Consider the following 16,824-nt stretch of genomic DNA (forward strand, 5'->3'; position numbering starts at 1 on the left):
TCCTGGGATATCATTATAATGTAAAGAAAAGCTGCATAACGCTTATTACTATCGATAGTTATATACCTATTATTGTATTTTTAAAGACACATAGTTTCAAACCCCAATATCATGTATATATGTACCAGAAAATGTATAGATACTATATGCGAGTCTGATTCTGACAGTTCGTATCTAGCTATCTCCCTCTTACGCGTCAATCAGCTGTTCTACCAACATGGCCACGATAAGCCGTACATCAGGAAAAATATTACGAAAAGTACAGTTTTTACCAATTTTCTCGCGTAATTATAGTTCAGTGAAGTGTAACAAATTTAATAAATATGTGTGGAACACCTGTGCATGTGCTATCGGCGGCGGAATTTTGTTATACGCCGCTAATGTCAAGAATAGAGGGATCGTGTACGCTCTCAAAGCAAAGGTAATTTATATTTAGAAACACGCTATATGCTATTTATAAATATTTTTAGACATATTTACGCGGATGTGTAAAAAAGCTACGTATGTGATTAATTACAAAATTTATAATATAGAGGTTAGTGTCACTATATCATGTTGGTATTGATTACAAATGTAAACAAACCTTAGTATTGATATAATTTTCTAATACAAATTGAACCTCGCCAAATATAAGATAACGAAGACAACAATAAAATACCATATATATGACTTATTTTTAAAATCTTGTAACTTGTCATTTAAGCAAATATCAGAATACCTATTATATAAAAATAAATTACCTGTAATTATGAATTATTTAATTAAATCGTGTTGCCATAAGCAAAAAAATATTTTAAAATACTTAATATTTTGTTATCTTAATTAAAAGAGTTAATAGGTATTTATTGAATTGGAATAATAATTAATTAAGAAATCTAATCTTATCCATTGGAGACTAGAAGACAGATTGATAATTTGCATTTCAATTTTACCCTATGATCCAAGTCTTTCATTGAAAATATATCACAGGTCAATGAAACAACAACCTTTCAATCGCCTGATTGATAACATTAATGTAATAAAATATTATCTAAACCAGTTTTAAAACAAATTTGTCTAATAAGCCTGTGATTAGACTAGTTCATATTCAACACTAATATTAATCAAAAAATATCAGTTTTAAAATAAAATAGGACACTTTTTATTTTCCGACCATCTGCACTGTATATTTTATTAAATTATATAGATACTCATCAATCTTTAAGATTAGTAAATATAATTACATCGACATGAACCTCCAGGGTGTAAAATGTTCTGGAGTTACAATGTTTTAGCAGTAATTTATACTTGTCACAGTAGCAATGTCTACGATCGAGAATTACTACTTACCGTCAGGTGACTGATTAGCTCCTTTCTAGTTTCCTAAAAGAAAATAAAACTTAATGATCAGAAATATTGACACTAAACCATCACTACATATAATACTAATCTAACTAATGTACTTTGTTTTTAAATACAATCTTTTAAAAAAATATCAACTAATAATATTTTGAAGATTTAAAAAGTCTCAATTCATCAGAAATACACTTCATTGACATATTGTATCTGTATTCTATGCTTAAGTTTAATTAATGTAGGTACAATAAATAATATTTGTGATGTATTTTTGTTATTTCAAATTTTATAATTTTTAGCACTATTTTTAAAGTAATTTTCAGTGTAGCAAAAAATAGTAGATGTCAGTAATAAACTGATATTTTATGATTCTGTTTAATAAACATGTATTACACAACTTAAATGAAGTTGTGTGTGCAGTTTTTTTTTTTTTCTAGATAAATCAAAGTTATTATGACAGAGAAAACTTAACAGCAAATTATAATTATTGAAATATTTATTCATCAAAAGAAATAAAAAGATTTCATTTGTCCCAATACAGATCTATAACTACATACATAACTAAAATAAAAAACTTCTGATATTTGAAAGGAAAAATTTGGAGTACTTGTAATTGTATCGAAAATTCAAACAAATAAACAGGCAGCTAGTGTTAAATAATTGGACTTTACTGGATACATAATTAAATTATATTTATGTTTCTCACGATGTTTTCCTTTGCCGCCGAGCGCGACATTAATTATAAACACTGTAAGTCAGTGAATATTCACGAATTCATATTTTAACATATTTATTATTTCTACAAATTAACAATAAGACATTGAAAATATTAAAATAAATTAAGTAGGTACTTTGTGAATTTGGATGTATTTTTTTTCTTATTATCCCAGGTTTAGAGCCTCTACTCCCCTAAATCCGATCCCACTGAATTATTTTCGAAGTTTCTGTTTTTTTTAAATCATATATATATACATGTGTTTAATTAACATTATAATATAATATAAGTGATGTGATCTCAAAGAAGACAGGTTGTCGGAAGATAACTCGGGAGTTCGAGAAGGGTTGAATTTCAAAGCGAAATATCGAGTATCAATATAAGTAAGTATAATAAATAGGAGATAATTCTACGACAATTTGTTAGTAGATCATGTTTACAAAGTCAATTGTTTGGTCAAACGCTTAAGTTTTTGTAGCCTTCTCAAAATAATGACAAATCAAAGCAAATAAAATGAAATAATTATTGAATAGCACACCTTCATAAATGATTATGTCAGAATGTAAATGTCACAAGTCACGAGCCACCCACGAGCTCAGTAATTCCCGCCGCTGTTAATGTTGACAATTAATTCGGGGCTGAAGGTTGAAAACGTTTACCCGTGTGTTAATGATTAAGTGTTATCGAGATCATTTAATGCTATGGGAATTAAAGATATCGAAGCAGATTTCGGTTATTCAAGTGATGATTTTTAATTATTGATAAGACTGAGGATTGGGTGTCGGATTTCGGAAACATTATCAAAATTAACTATTTAGATATTAAGGTCACATATATAGAGTTCACGGCATGGTATTGTAAGGTATATTATTTTATTGTAATTACATAATTGTGCATGGAATTACTATTTTCATTATTTGCTAAGTTAAGCGTACCTAAAGCATGTCTTACGAGTGGCGACGATAGACTTTAACACCATTAGGCGGCTTTATATTAGCCATTGAGATGTTAACTAAACTAATACTTTTAATTGATTTGAGATAAATAAAAGGTACAAACGTATTATCGTAGAAAATTTAAAAAAAATGCAAAATACAATGTACGGTAAATATATATATATATACATATATTCAATTATCCTAAGTTACATAGCTTAATTTTATATTACAAGCAAAATGATTGCACAAAAATATATAAAAAATGGCGACAAATATGATTTTAATTATGTTTTCAATAATGCCTGCAATACAATTGTTTAACCTTTAATAGATTTGTTTTAATTAAACGAGATCATGTTATCTGACGATCGCATCTCTTAAGTTTTTACAGTTGACTCGTTTCGAGTGACACTATCTATGAGACGTCGTGTTTTTGATTGAACGATTTGCTACGAATCCGGATATTTTTATGCAGATATCTCTGTTGCGCCTGCAGACAATGCCTTCTTGAAGCAAAAAGTCCTTGTCGTCTGAACCTGAACTCTTTATAATTCTTATTACCAAAAGCGTAGTCGCCGAGGCATTTTTTTGCGAATGTATAAAGCTGTCGGTGAAATGGTAAGAGTCTAAAATATATTAATAACGAGAGGGTGAAATTCTCGCTAGTCCCGTATCATCGCGCATCTTCTTACACTAAAACCTTCTCCGAAACGCGCCGCATCATCTGGAACAAGTTGCATGCATATTAGTCGAGTAGTTTTTTTCGGATGGGCTTCAGAAAAATAAAACCTCCACAATTTATGATGATACGTGAAATACATCAATGTAAAAATAATGTTATTAACTTCATGATAATTTAAAACCTTAAAGGTTTTATTAAATGTTAATAGACGTCGCGGCTGCGACATCGATCTATGACTAAATTCGCTTAGTGCGGTGCATTTCTCCGGCTGTTATTTATCGATAATGTCCATATTAATCTCGATCGTCTGTCAATTTGTTCGTTTTGCCGGCTAGCGGCGCCCGCGCGTCGCTCGGCAAATCCCATCATTACTCCTTACGCCTTAGGAAGCTCCGATAGTGATGTTATCGCCCAGTATTTTTTATCGATAGATCGCGATGATGATCCGATAATGAAGTATAGTGTTTCATTGTGAATTTTATTGTACGTTTTATCAATATGCATTTAAGCCGGTGTTGACTAATGCTTTATTGTGTGCAAAGAATATCGAGGACTTAACTTTTAATGTTGAAGTAATCTTTTAATACTTTTATTTATTTTTGAGCGTTTGTCGTACGTGATAAAATTAAAACGTATAATCATTTACCGATACAACGGTTGTTATCTTGTCGGCTCTGTTTAGAAAGTCTCGGAGTGTAAGCGTCTTAGTGTCCAAATCGCTGTCTTAAGCTGCACTTTATGAATTCCTATCTTTTATCATCCCGTAAGACAAATAGCCTTCGCAATTTCCTTAAAATAAGTTACAAACTCGCGTCTTGTATATTGTTAATACATTACAGCATTATGTTGAACTAGTTATTTATTATTTGTATCAACTATTATTTTCGACAAGTAAAACGTCATCGAAATTGACATAATTTAATAAATGTTAACGAAATTTCGCACGTGACATTGGCGAAGTAATCTGCGCCCTCTCGGCACAAATAAAAGAAAAATGAAATTTTGACGGTTTATAAATATATTTTAAGATTAAATGTTTGACCATTTGCGTACATGCCCACAGTGTCACCATGCGGTGGTGGATACATACATTATAGGTAGCAATAACATTCAACTACAATAATACTATAAAATTTTATTTAGATTAAACTTAAGCTATTCCAAATAAAAAGTGCAATGCAAAAGAGACAACATTACCAATACACAAACGAAAATAAAAGAAAAATGTCAACTGTCAAAAGGTTTCGTGGTTTTGCATTATTTTGGTATAAATCAACTTTGGGAACACCCTCCATTGATATATTGAAAACCAAGTCTTCACATCTGATTAGCGCCTCGCCTACTTATGTGGAGAGCTGACTGAGAGAAAGGAATCCTGACTGATAATTTTTTTTATTGTCATTCTTATGGTTATATACACAGAGGACTTTTTAGAAAACTATGATATACATATTTGTGAAAGTGAAAAAACATTTCCCTGCGTCAGCAAACAGCGTCGTGGGCAGCACATAGAGAATCCATAATATCACACGAAACCGCATCCTGTGTGAATCATAAAACGGTTCACACCTTTTCTGTTCCGAGCTGATAAATAATTCATTGAGATCGTTGCGGACTGCGGTGTTTGGGTCTAGTAGGAGATTTACAAATAGGTTGAACAATGGGTCCGTTGCGTGACTAAGGCGACCGTTTAAGCAATTTCCTTAAATGACTGTGATGATTATGACGGCTCGCGAAGATTGATCACGTTTAATAAACACTAGTTTTTAATACGAAATATATTATTTTATTAGATATAAGCTAATGAATAGTAGTACTTCCAAGAGTACGTAATTAAAAACAATGGTCAGCCCCGTAAGCTATTTACTCCACTGCCTAACTTAATGGTGTAACTATAAGGCGGATCCCGTGGTCGCTCTGGTCAAATTCAGTGTCTAAACAATAATAAAGATGATTGGGACTTTTATTTATAAAATTTTAGGTGGGCGGGCAAATAAGTCACCTAATAAATGGACATGACAATAGACAGTGGCGAAGTATTCTGGCTCACTCACCCTTCAAACCGGAACACAACAATTGCACAAAACTTTTGTAAAAGTTTTTGTTAAGATACACGCCATTTTTTTCGGTTGTCATTTTAAAAATAAAAAAAATATACACTCTTTCTTATGAATTATTTTGACTACATCTCATTTTTCAATTGACTACGATTTTAAGTTCAGTTGGCATGGACACAAAACTTTTAAAGGAATCAATGATAACTATTTATTTTTTATTGATGTATCACCTGATGGTAAGTGGTCACCACCGCCCATAGACAATGGCGCTGTAAGAAATATCAACCATTCCTTACATCACCAATGCGCCACCAACCTTGGGAACTAAGATGTTATATCCCTTGTACCTATAGTTACACTGGCTCACTCACCCTTCAAACCGGAACACAACAATACTGAGTACTGCTGTTTGGCGGTAGAATATCTGATGAGTTATTTTTTATGATAGTAGTTATTATGTTTGGGTTAAATAAATATTTTATATAAAAAAGAACCAAAATTAGGCCACCAATAGAAAACATAGCGGGTTCAAACCTGGGCAGGCTCTACCGAGCTTTCCTGTGCTTATTATTTATTTCGTGATCTGCGTTGATGGAAATCATCGTGAGGATAATTATATGTTAGATGAAATATTGCTCCACACCTTGTCCTCAAGGGCAGAGGAGCCTTCGCCCAACAGTGAGACATTTACAGGCGTTACTTCACATTTTTTCAATTTAACCATAATAAAAAAATTAAAGCTATTCATGATGCTTTCTATTTAATAGATAAGTTCGTAATTTACAGTAATTGATCTCTTAATATAACTTTACCAATAAATGTTTTATCTGCTAAATGAATGTGATTCCGTCCAGTTTCCATATCATCTCCATCACCAGTTCTACGACACGAAATGATCTAATTTATATTCGGACGAAAGTTAGTCGCCGTGATCTAAGGTCATCTAACCCAGATCTTCGGCCATCTCACAACGACAGGACATTCAATTAGGTGCAGCTAGGGCTACCACCTGACTTGCAGCTGGAATCTAATAACTTGAAGAGAACAGGCGTGATGGTTCAGCATAGAAGTCTAATTACTTATTAATACAATTCAATAGATAAGAATTTATTGATAAACTATCTTTGCTCTAGTAGTTTATGACGTTTTTATTTGTATACCAAATGTTCATAAAGTCAATGCTCTGCCATCAAAAGAAACGTTGCACAGTTACCACCGTTAATACCATTTTGTAATTGCAGTAATCATCCTTATTAAATATAGAGTATTACCCGTATTTAATGGTTAAACGTTGCCGGCCCTGAGTGTAGGGCGATAAAGTGCTCCTAACTTTGAAACTTGTATTTCTTAACTATTTAGGGCTAGTGTGTCTGAATTAAGAAGATAATTTGTGCCCTCGAATTTCTTATCTAAAAGCTACGATTGGAGTAAATTAGAATTAATGTTGGATGTGATGTGATCTCTGAGAGCGGGACCGTTCGGAATATAAATGACTATTTCGTTTCGTTTATTCCCTGTGCAATGATAAATCTTAACAATTTCACGTTGATTCGAACACGTGAGTCTTAATCGATGATTGCGGATTCAAACCTCGGCCAGCTCGACTAGATTTTCATGTGCCCAATTTGTGTTTATGATTCATGTTGTGGCTCAGTGGTGCAGGGAAATATCGTGAGGAAACATAAACGTCGGATGAAAGTCTGCCACCACACGTATATCAACCAACCCGCATTAGGGCAGCGTCAAGGAAAGCTTAAGCCCACCAGTGGAACATTTACCAGCTGTTACTTTTCCTACTTCACCTTCGTTTTTAAAAAGCATGAATATAGTAATACTATATATTTATATATATATTTATAGTCATAACATAATTTACTTGATGAGAAATAGTAACTAAAGAGTTCATTGGCAGTTCAAAACAGATGGTAGTTTCAACTATATAACGATCGATTTAAATATGAGTATACAAGTCTTGAAGTTTATTTTGATTTACAACTACGATTTGTTAATTATAATTTTCCCTTCTAAATTACCACAGGAACTATAGCGTTAAATAAATTTCAAACACAATTCTATAATGTTTATTTCTGGCTTCATTCGTTATGATCAAACAGTGCTACTTATCTAATAAATTACTATAAATATCTCCTAACTTCTATTCTTGAAGCGAGTATTTCTATTGGTCACGTGAATCAAACTGTGAACACTGGATATTCTATCACGCGTTTGGCGTCATACCAGACATCACTGTCTGACCGAAGTCACGTCAACATTTCTACGAACATTTAATAGTTACATCTAGGGCTGACACCGATCAATAAATCCTGGAATGTTCAGGGATATAAACAAGGGAAATTAGAGAACAAAGCGTCAGAACTAAATAGTTTTCGTTTTGAATATCCACGCATTACGTTATACTGATAATCATGAATAACTTTACTAGTGGTAGAGTTCTGCAAGTCATTACACGAGTAAGTGGTAATTGATCCAGTGATCTTAGTTCTATGTTATAATTTTCAAACGACTTGGCGGTTGCAATAGGTTCCTAAGCATCGACTAACATATTTGTCCGTCTTTTTGCAAATGACTTTTTATGAAATTGTATGCAATTTGAAATAATGCATAAATATTAAACGGCAGAAGATAACAGAATTTATATTTTCAAAGTTTAGCAAAATAAACCGCATTCGATTAAAATATATATAATTTTCCTTACAAATAAAGTTATAAATAAACCAGGAAAGTATGTAAACGGGTAACTAATATTCCAAACGGCAGCCCTAGAGGGATGCCGTCATCCGAAGCCAGTGGTCTCATTTCAATTGAGCAATGTTAATCATCAATTTTTATTACGAGGATGTGCAGCGCATTCGGCTTGCCCCGTGTCGACACTTGCGGTTTCCTGGTGTCCAGCGTTAATGTAAATAAGTTGTTGTCCACGATTTCCTCATGATAGATAGCGTTGTGTCACGTCTTATCTACAACATCGTATTGTTGGGAACGGTAGCTTGTTATTAATGGCATAATTTCGTATTCTGTCGCAAATTGTTCCAAGTTAAATATCGTTAAATTTTGCCTGTGAATATATTTTTGATTGTTACACAATACAATAATATGTAGATGGTAGAAAGCGTGACGTAACGTTCGTATTCGCTGCTTTCCATGCTGGACATATAAACTGAATTGCATATAATTGGGAAAAAGAGGAAGTGCTAAATTTCATGCCGATTCTTTTTTGTAGACTTTCATAGAGTTTACGTAACTGTTGCGGTAGATATTTTACATTCAATTTGATTCCTTTAGATTAAATTAGACTCATTTGCGTATAAGAATATCAAAATCAAATAGAATTGACTTGTATTTTCCAGTCGGTCTAGGTAATTTTGTTTTGACATTGCTTAATTTGCTGAACAGCTTCGGCGCAATACCCGAGAGATATGAATACAAATGTTTCCAACTTCAAATACAACTGCATTATCTCCCTGGTGATAGCTGGTTCGTTTCACGCTCGGAGAAGTTGAATTGTATTTCAATGGACGAATGCTGATTGCATTCTTGTCAACTTTTACTTGGTTACTTGTTATTTTTAATTCTGTTTAGTTAACATTTTGTTGATAAATTAATATAAAGATTATAAATAAGAAAAATCAGGTCAGAAAGTAATTTATCGAATAAGTTCATAACCTTCATATCTTTTTAAGTGTTCACTCCAAAGATTTACTACTTTCATTACCTGTCTTCTGATGGACGTAGACCTCCTCTTATTGGCGCCATTCTGACCACTCTTGTATCCTCTGAATCCATCCTGTTTGCTTCAGATCATCAAAATGTACATAATACTTAAGTATATTTAAAAAAAGGAACTCCGGAAAGAAGAAAAACATAGACAGACCATTACAGAATAAATGTTGATTTTAAGAGACATTACTTATCTCAATACTATTTTATGAACAAAATATTATGAAATCTAAATTTAACCGAACGAGTTACGAGCTATATTTAACCTGATACGATACGAACATACATTCGCAAAACTATCATCGAGTTAATTTAAACGAGAAAGTGTTGCGTCAAACTCGTGTTTTTTTCTTCATCGTCCGAGTAACGTGTTCCTTTGTTGACTACTTTTTTCTTGTCCGAGAAACATAATCCTGTATGAGGCCCCCTCGGTCTTACTATAAGTTTTCGAAGGACCTACAAGAGTGGGCGAGTATTATGTGAAAACTATTTACATTCTGTATTTTTTTTTATTGTTTTTGTTTATTTATTTGAAATTTTCTATGAATGTCATTAAACAGAATGTGTTTCAAATAATTGTTCGGTGTCTAGGACTATAACTTATCGTCACACTCGCATCTCTGAAACTCGTTTTAATGTTATAAATAATATAACGTCCTCCTGACCGATTTCCGCAAACACACCCGACACGGCAGGAGAGAGACCAACGCTTTCTCGTGCTTTACGAGGTAGATGCATGAACAAATAAAAACAATAACTCTCAACTACAAATTACAAAACATAGACATTTGGATGTATTTATTCAAATTTAAATCTTATCGATTCATAATGTAGTCAATAATTAGACTTCTATGTGAGTCAATTACGACAGCACCTACCCAGTTTCTACTTTAATATCGATATTTTGATTGAGCTATTTGAAATAAATGACAATAAAAACGCTCCGTGTACTAGACATTTATTAGCCCTAAGCAATTTTCAGTACTATTACCTCGTGGTGTGCATTAAGCATAAATATTATCTATACTTGCACTATATTGAAAGAGTACTCTTAATACAAACGTAAAAATATTCAATCGAAATGATTTTAAATACAAAATACCTTTCAACTTAACGATTCAGAAAAAACCAATGGTACATCGCTGCGCGCTCGTAACAAAACACTGAATGGCTGATAATATCACACTCACGATTAAAAGTAAATCAGTCGATGCTATTCAACGGTGACCCTAAATTGCATACAACCCCTAATAAATGCCCATAATACTCCAACAGATATTAAGCAAAGGGTGATTCGAAGAATGGGCCACCAACGTCGTGCATTGAACCAATTCTTTAACGGTCAGCGTGCGACGTTTTTTGTCCACCTTCAAGTTTTATGTTCATTGTTCGGCGATATAATGTTATAATTTGTTGTCAATTCGTGTTTGGACAGCGAAATAGCTTTGTCACAATAACAAAGGGTTAATATGGTTGTAATTTAATCACATTTCACCCGAAAAATAATGATAACCCCGATCACGTGCTATACGAGTACAGTACGAGTTAACATTATTATGTAAAAAATAGCAATGATTTATATTATGTACTAGTATTCACCCAGTGGTAGAAATTCGACTAAAATGTTTCGGAATATCTAAGGAAAACATATAAATTGAACATTTTTATTCAACCAATATTTCCGACTTTTTTGTAGAAAATAATAGTACCAAACGAAAAAATTACCTTATCCTTGTTTATAAGTAGACATATCATTTGAATTTATCTTAAGAAAGTTTAGGAAGTTTTCATTATTATAATTCAACTTTAAAGTACCGTTAGTTATTTACTCGCTGGAAATGCACACCTTTAAAAATCCTATCTTTAATAATTTCCATACTTCTCAATGACCGCAATACATCAGACACGAAACCATAGAGGAACATGGATGGTTCTGAATATTTTAGCACTGATTCATCTCTGTGGCAATTATTATTGAAATATTGTACAGAGTAAACATGTTTTCAACAAGTTATATTTCCGTGTGGAAGATTAAGTCGCGTCGGCTTCCTGGGTTCCGTTAATAGTGTCTATTACTGTACGATCATACTTGCTACTTTCTAGGTTATCGTTGGAGTCCTGGATGGCTTTTGTAGACAAATAAGGTATTTTAGTACTTCGGCTACGTAGCTGTCGTTAAATCCGCGAAGTGAATTCCCTTTACGATTGTCTTTCTATTGTTTCTTAACGGCGAGTGTGTCGAACGCTTCCGATAAATCTATCGCTCTAAAACTACCTATAGATTTGATAGCGGCGACTGTACGAATACACTAGTTCTTAAATTTTCGCTTGCTTGAAAAAGGCTTGGTATTACTCTGAAATTGTTCAAATATTATTATCATAACAAAGAGAAAGATGATATCGAACCGGTTTGTTGTGGCACAGATCATCAGTCAAATAGGCTTAAACGAGGGCTTTATGTAAAAGTAACGTATGTTTTGTTTACGGTAGATTTTAATTATGAATATGTAGTATACTCATATAGAGTTAAGTTTATATTTATTTAATTTAAGGTAATCATATTGCACGACTTTTCTATTTTTATAGTTTACCCATATTCACCATTATGGTCGAAAGTCCCTTGGTCGAAAATTGTGAAGGAATAAAAAACCTATGTCAATTTACATTTCATTAAAAGCAGTGCATAATATTGCTTAATTCAAAGAAGTACAGATCTCAATCGATTTTCTTAATTATCTGCTAACCGAATTTGGTCAATAATACGACATATTAAGAACCCTGCAGCCCTATCAATTATTGTTGTGCGCGACTGCTAATCCGGCTGCGTCACACACTCCATTGGGGTGCAATGTTGTGGCTGTAATTGATGACTCCACGGGATCTGCCTTTTAGGGCTCTAAGTAAATTACTGCAATGGAAGCTTGGGGAAAATCTATTTGTGCGAATATTTTGTTTATATTTTGATTTTATAATAATTCTCTTCACATTTAACGTAACTGACTTGACTTGATATTATCATAGTATTTAACTTTGAAATTAAATAATATGATAAAGCTACTTTAAAAAATGCAATAAGATAATTCTCAATGGAGATCGGAGGCAGACGAAAGCAATCATGGTAACTCTAGTCGTACAAATTTACAAATGACCGAAATCTATTGTAGAAAAACTTCGTCACGATGTAACTTTAAATTTGGCTATCGCAAATGCAACAGGCAGAAAGTAAAAACTAATTAAACCCAATACATTAAGAGCCATAATACAAATGAATTGCACTTCAAGTTAAAACCGTACTGAATTCCCAAATGGAGATTTCAAAGAATTTCCTTCACCGGAAATAGTCGATGAGGGTGTCAACCCCACAAATGTCACAAACAAAACGTTCAACTTAATCTCAGAGGAATTTTTCAATCAACCACATACTCTTCATAATTCCTTCACAGTTGAGCATGAGAACCCTGATGATAAAGATCACTGCGAAGCATAACACACCGTAGTGTCATCAAAATTGGGTTGCGTTTCGATTGATTCGTGAAGCACTAAAAAAAGTGAAATGGCGCGTACAATAGGATAGGTCGGCCATTGAAACAAATCTGTTTAGGGCGAAGGGCAAACATCCTTAACTTGTCTTGAACTCGTTTGAGCATTTGATCTAAGATTAAATAATCGCTTTTGTCATCAAATCAATTTTAGTTAAAGGCCTAAGTTGATATTAAATCCGTACGAATAATAACAGTTTATAGAAACATGGTTAATATTTATAATTAATAATAAAGCATAAGGTATTATTTTGCACTTTAAAATGTTTAATTATTCAATCATGCTTTATTGCATTCCAATTAAAAAATATTTACATTGGCACACAATAAATTGCAATATGGTGCTACAGACTGCCTTATAACTAAAGCAGCGATCTCTTCCATGCAACGTTTGGGCAAAAGTTCACTGTTCAATACACAGACAGTTGTCGAACATAGGTATTAGTTCTTCGTTCATCTCATACTTCAATAGTATAAGATTTGAAATTCTGTGATCGCGAAGCCACACGCATTTTTTACTGATAAGCATCTTGTTCGTCAATCACTAACAGGACCTACCCTTAAAAAAGATCCATAAGAATGCGTTACACTTTAAACCTTATAGCTTAATATTAAGGTATTTTTTGATCCAAATATAATCATCAGGTGGCGTTTTGTGGGTTTACATATCATTTATAAATTGGTGAGGCGTTGTCTTTGAGCTCGTCAAATTGATCCTTACATGTAGCATTGTTATTTATTATACTTTGAAAATATTCCTTAATTTTGTTTCTTGGAATAATCCAGATGTAATTTTATTGATATATATTATTTTATTATGAAAATAAATTGTAAACTACATAATATAGAATCATATTTATTTGTTTTAAATGATATTTGCAATATTCTAAGAAGCTCTAAGCAGTAAGACATGATTTAAATTAATATATATATATTAATTATTAATATATATATATTAATTTAAATCCATTTATTAATTAATCACATAATTACTAATAAAATAAAACAAATATTTGTTTCTATCAACTCCCATTCCCATTTGCTTCCCAAACCAGGCGAGCGTCAAGGAGCGCTAACGAATGGTCAAAACAAATCAACAGTTTCGCTTTGTAACCGGAAAGATCGCCTCCGTAACCAATTTCCAGTCAGACGATGATCATTAACGTAAATAGCATGGCACCATTTTGTACCATACGTCAAGAACATAAGGGCAGACGAAAACTTTTTTGGAATCGCTGAGCGGTAAAATTATTGTTGTAGAAGCACAGAAGACTGATTTATATAGAGCGAGCCGCCTCAGCCGATGTGTCTAATAAATCTCAATCAAGATCCGAGATACGATATGATTGGTCGTCTGTCGGCGCCGGGGAGATGCCAAAGATAGTCGCGTTACATAACTAGATTTGCGTGGTAATGAACCGATTTTTTTTATTTGGACCGCATTAAGCCTTGCTGCTTCGTCCCTTACCATATCCGTGCAACCGTGATAAATTATATTTAAAGCTTTTTTTTAAATTGAAGAATTCGTCGCAGTCTTTTTTCTAGAGACAGCGACAGAAACGTATGTGAAAATTGAATTCCGAAGTAAAAAGAATTAAAGGAAGGCGGAATCGAGAATTCACTATCAGATTTCCAAAGGGGGAAAACCCTGTAGATATATGTTTAAACGGAATTTTCCAAGATGAAAAAGGAGCAAAAGATTTTTTAAGACGAAGATAAGATTGAAAAGAAGGGTGAAACTAACAATACAATGAGTATATCTCAACAATGATGTATTGGGCGATGGAATCGATAGTTTTGGAATAAATCACGTTTTAGTAATGTGTTTTGGAGATATCGGTGCCTTACCCGTCCGACATACGCGTGACGCCAGTTCATAATTTATAGGACAATGGGATGAACTATTTTTAACGATAAATCTCTTAAATTTCTGAACAATATATAATCGCTTAGAAGTAAAACTGTTTTGATCGGTACCATATTATCGTCATTAAATATTTACAATTGACACATTATTTATAACTAAAAAATTAAGTGTGTTTGTCACTGATTTGACGACAACGTGTCGAATTTTGTCATTCTCATTAGCCCTTACGAGTTCTGCCGACTATTAAAGATATAACGCTTATTTTTTATTCTTGATAATATGTTTACTCGGACTTTAAGTCATGCTAAAACTTTTTTGGTGTTTTTCAACAATATTCGGTTTAAACAAGAAGTCAACCTTCAAACGAAGATTCTAAGATATAGGATGCATTTTAAGCGATTTCACAGTAATTAAAAGGACTAGACAATGGAGGAAAGTAATGAAACCTTTACTGAAGCAGACTTGACTTTAAATATCAATCCACGTATCCATTAATCTTTTAAACAATATTTCTCAGACGCGGTCCCTACCATCCTATTATAGATCTCTAATTTGGTTTTATAACGTCAATCGTGACCGTTAATTCATCAATCAATACGATTTCGACGTAAATTAGCAAACGTACGGACGGAGTAGCAGCAAAAACTGAGCAACTATTGTTAAATTCTTTGGTTTGAATCGATCATCCGGACGCCTTCATGATACACATTTGTTTCACGGAGCTTCTTTCAATCTTATGATATATTTCTGTGAAATGGTCCATTATTTTAAATAATGGGTTTCTAAATAATATTTTCATATCAGTACATAAAATTAATTGTTTGTTAATTATGTATAGTTATAGATAAAGCTGAGAATTTTGTTTTTTATTTCAAGTGCGCTCCAATCTGCGAGTTTAAATTGAAATTATATTTTTTTGCATTCAATAAAGAATTACGTTGCCTGTATAAGACTGGCTAATTCGGTGCGTTGCAATGCCTCTGTTAATTTGTTTGTAAAGTATTCTTGTTTTGTTAATTTTGTACCAAATGTCACGGCGATCGGTTGAACGATAAAGAAGTCGATGTGTTGCATCTAATAACGAATTACAACTAAGTGTGTACATTGTATACAAAGCTTAACAATAAAATAATACATATTACTTTAAATGTCGGAGTCGATTAATGTACAATGTCAATACACCCATACTTTTTCACTAAGATTTCCGAATGCAAATAAATTTGGTCGCATGGACCAAGTTCTCTAACCTGTAATATATATTCTGTTTTAAATATTTTTTAATTTATTCCCTCTATCTAAATTAAAATTATTATACTGTTCTGAACTAATAATTCATTCAGTCCTAGTTTGTAGCCTTTTTAAAAATTCAAATATTTTCACAAGTTTAAGATTTAGTAGGAATCCCGTAATGGCGTCACAGACATCGCTCCGGATCTTTATTTTTCAACTTTCTCTTTTATATGAATGCCTGATGCATTCCTCCTTTGATTTACAATAAACGTGACGCCTTAAAGGAGCCCTGTAAAGAATTGGAGTAGTTTTATTATTTATCACGCGTCCGTACTTTGATGTGAACTTTACGAGCTCCGGGTGAAAAGAACCTTCGAATTACATGAAAATATATCAGAAACAGTTTGTTGCATTGTTTATAATCTTTCACTTTCTATCTTCGTTCGTATCCCCGCGACTGCCTACGTCGGTGTCGGCGTTTTGAGTGTAGTGGCGGATGTCATAACTTGGAGTTTCATATTGCATACAACATAGTTAATTTAATTAGCAAAGTAAGTAAGCTTCTGAATGTACACCGAACACTAAATGAACACACGGTAATTCAATGATGCTAGCTTGGGTTTGAATCAGCAAATATCGGTTAAAGTTCACTTTTCTTAACAACTGGGCGCTCTCGGCTCATAGTTCATTTTAAAAAAGTATCAATATCAACTCAAGTTTTAC

At 32.9% G+C, this 16,824-nt stretch overlaps 1 protein-coding gene across 3 annotated transcripts in view; it reads left to right on the forward strand.

Moving 5' to 3' along the window:
* Nucleotides 1-174: 174 nt before the first annotated feature.
* LOC113403785 (calcium uptake protein 3, mitochondrial) overlaps nt 175-16,824 on the forward strand; it is a 73,640-nt gene continuing 56,990 nt past the window's right edge. For 2 of the 3 annotated variants that reach the window (XM_026644378.2, XM_026644379.2), the window contains exon 1: nt 175-421. In XM_026644378.2, the coding sequence (XP_026500163.2) occupies nt 218-421 (204 nt within the window). In that variant the 5' untranslated portion in view covers nt 175-217. The remainder of the gene's footprint in view (nt 422-16,824) is intronic. The other variant, XM_026644380.2, reaches the window with a different exon arrangement.

The sequence above is a fragment of the Vanessa tameamea genome, chromosome 20 (assembly GCF_037043105.1).
Source record: "Vanessa tameamea isolate UH-Manoa-2023 chromosome 20, ilVanTame1 primary haplotype, whole genome shotgun sequence".
Taxonomy (NCBI): Eukaryota; Metazoa; Arthropoda; class Insecta; order Lepidoptera; family Nymphalidae; genus Vanessa; species Vanessa tameamea.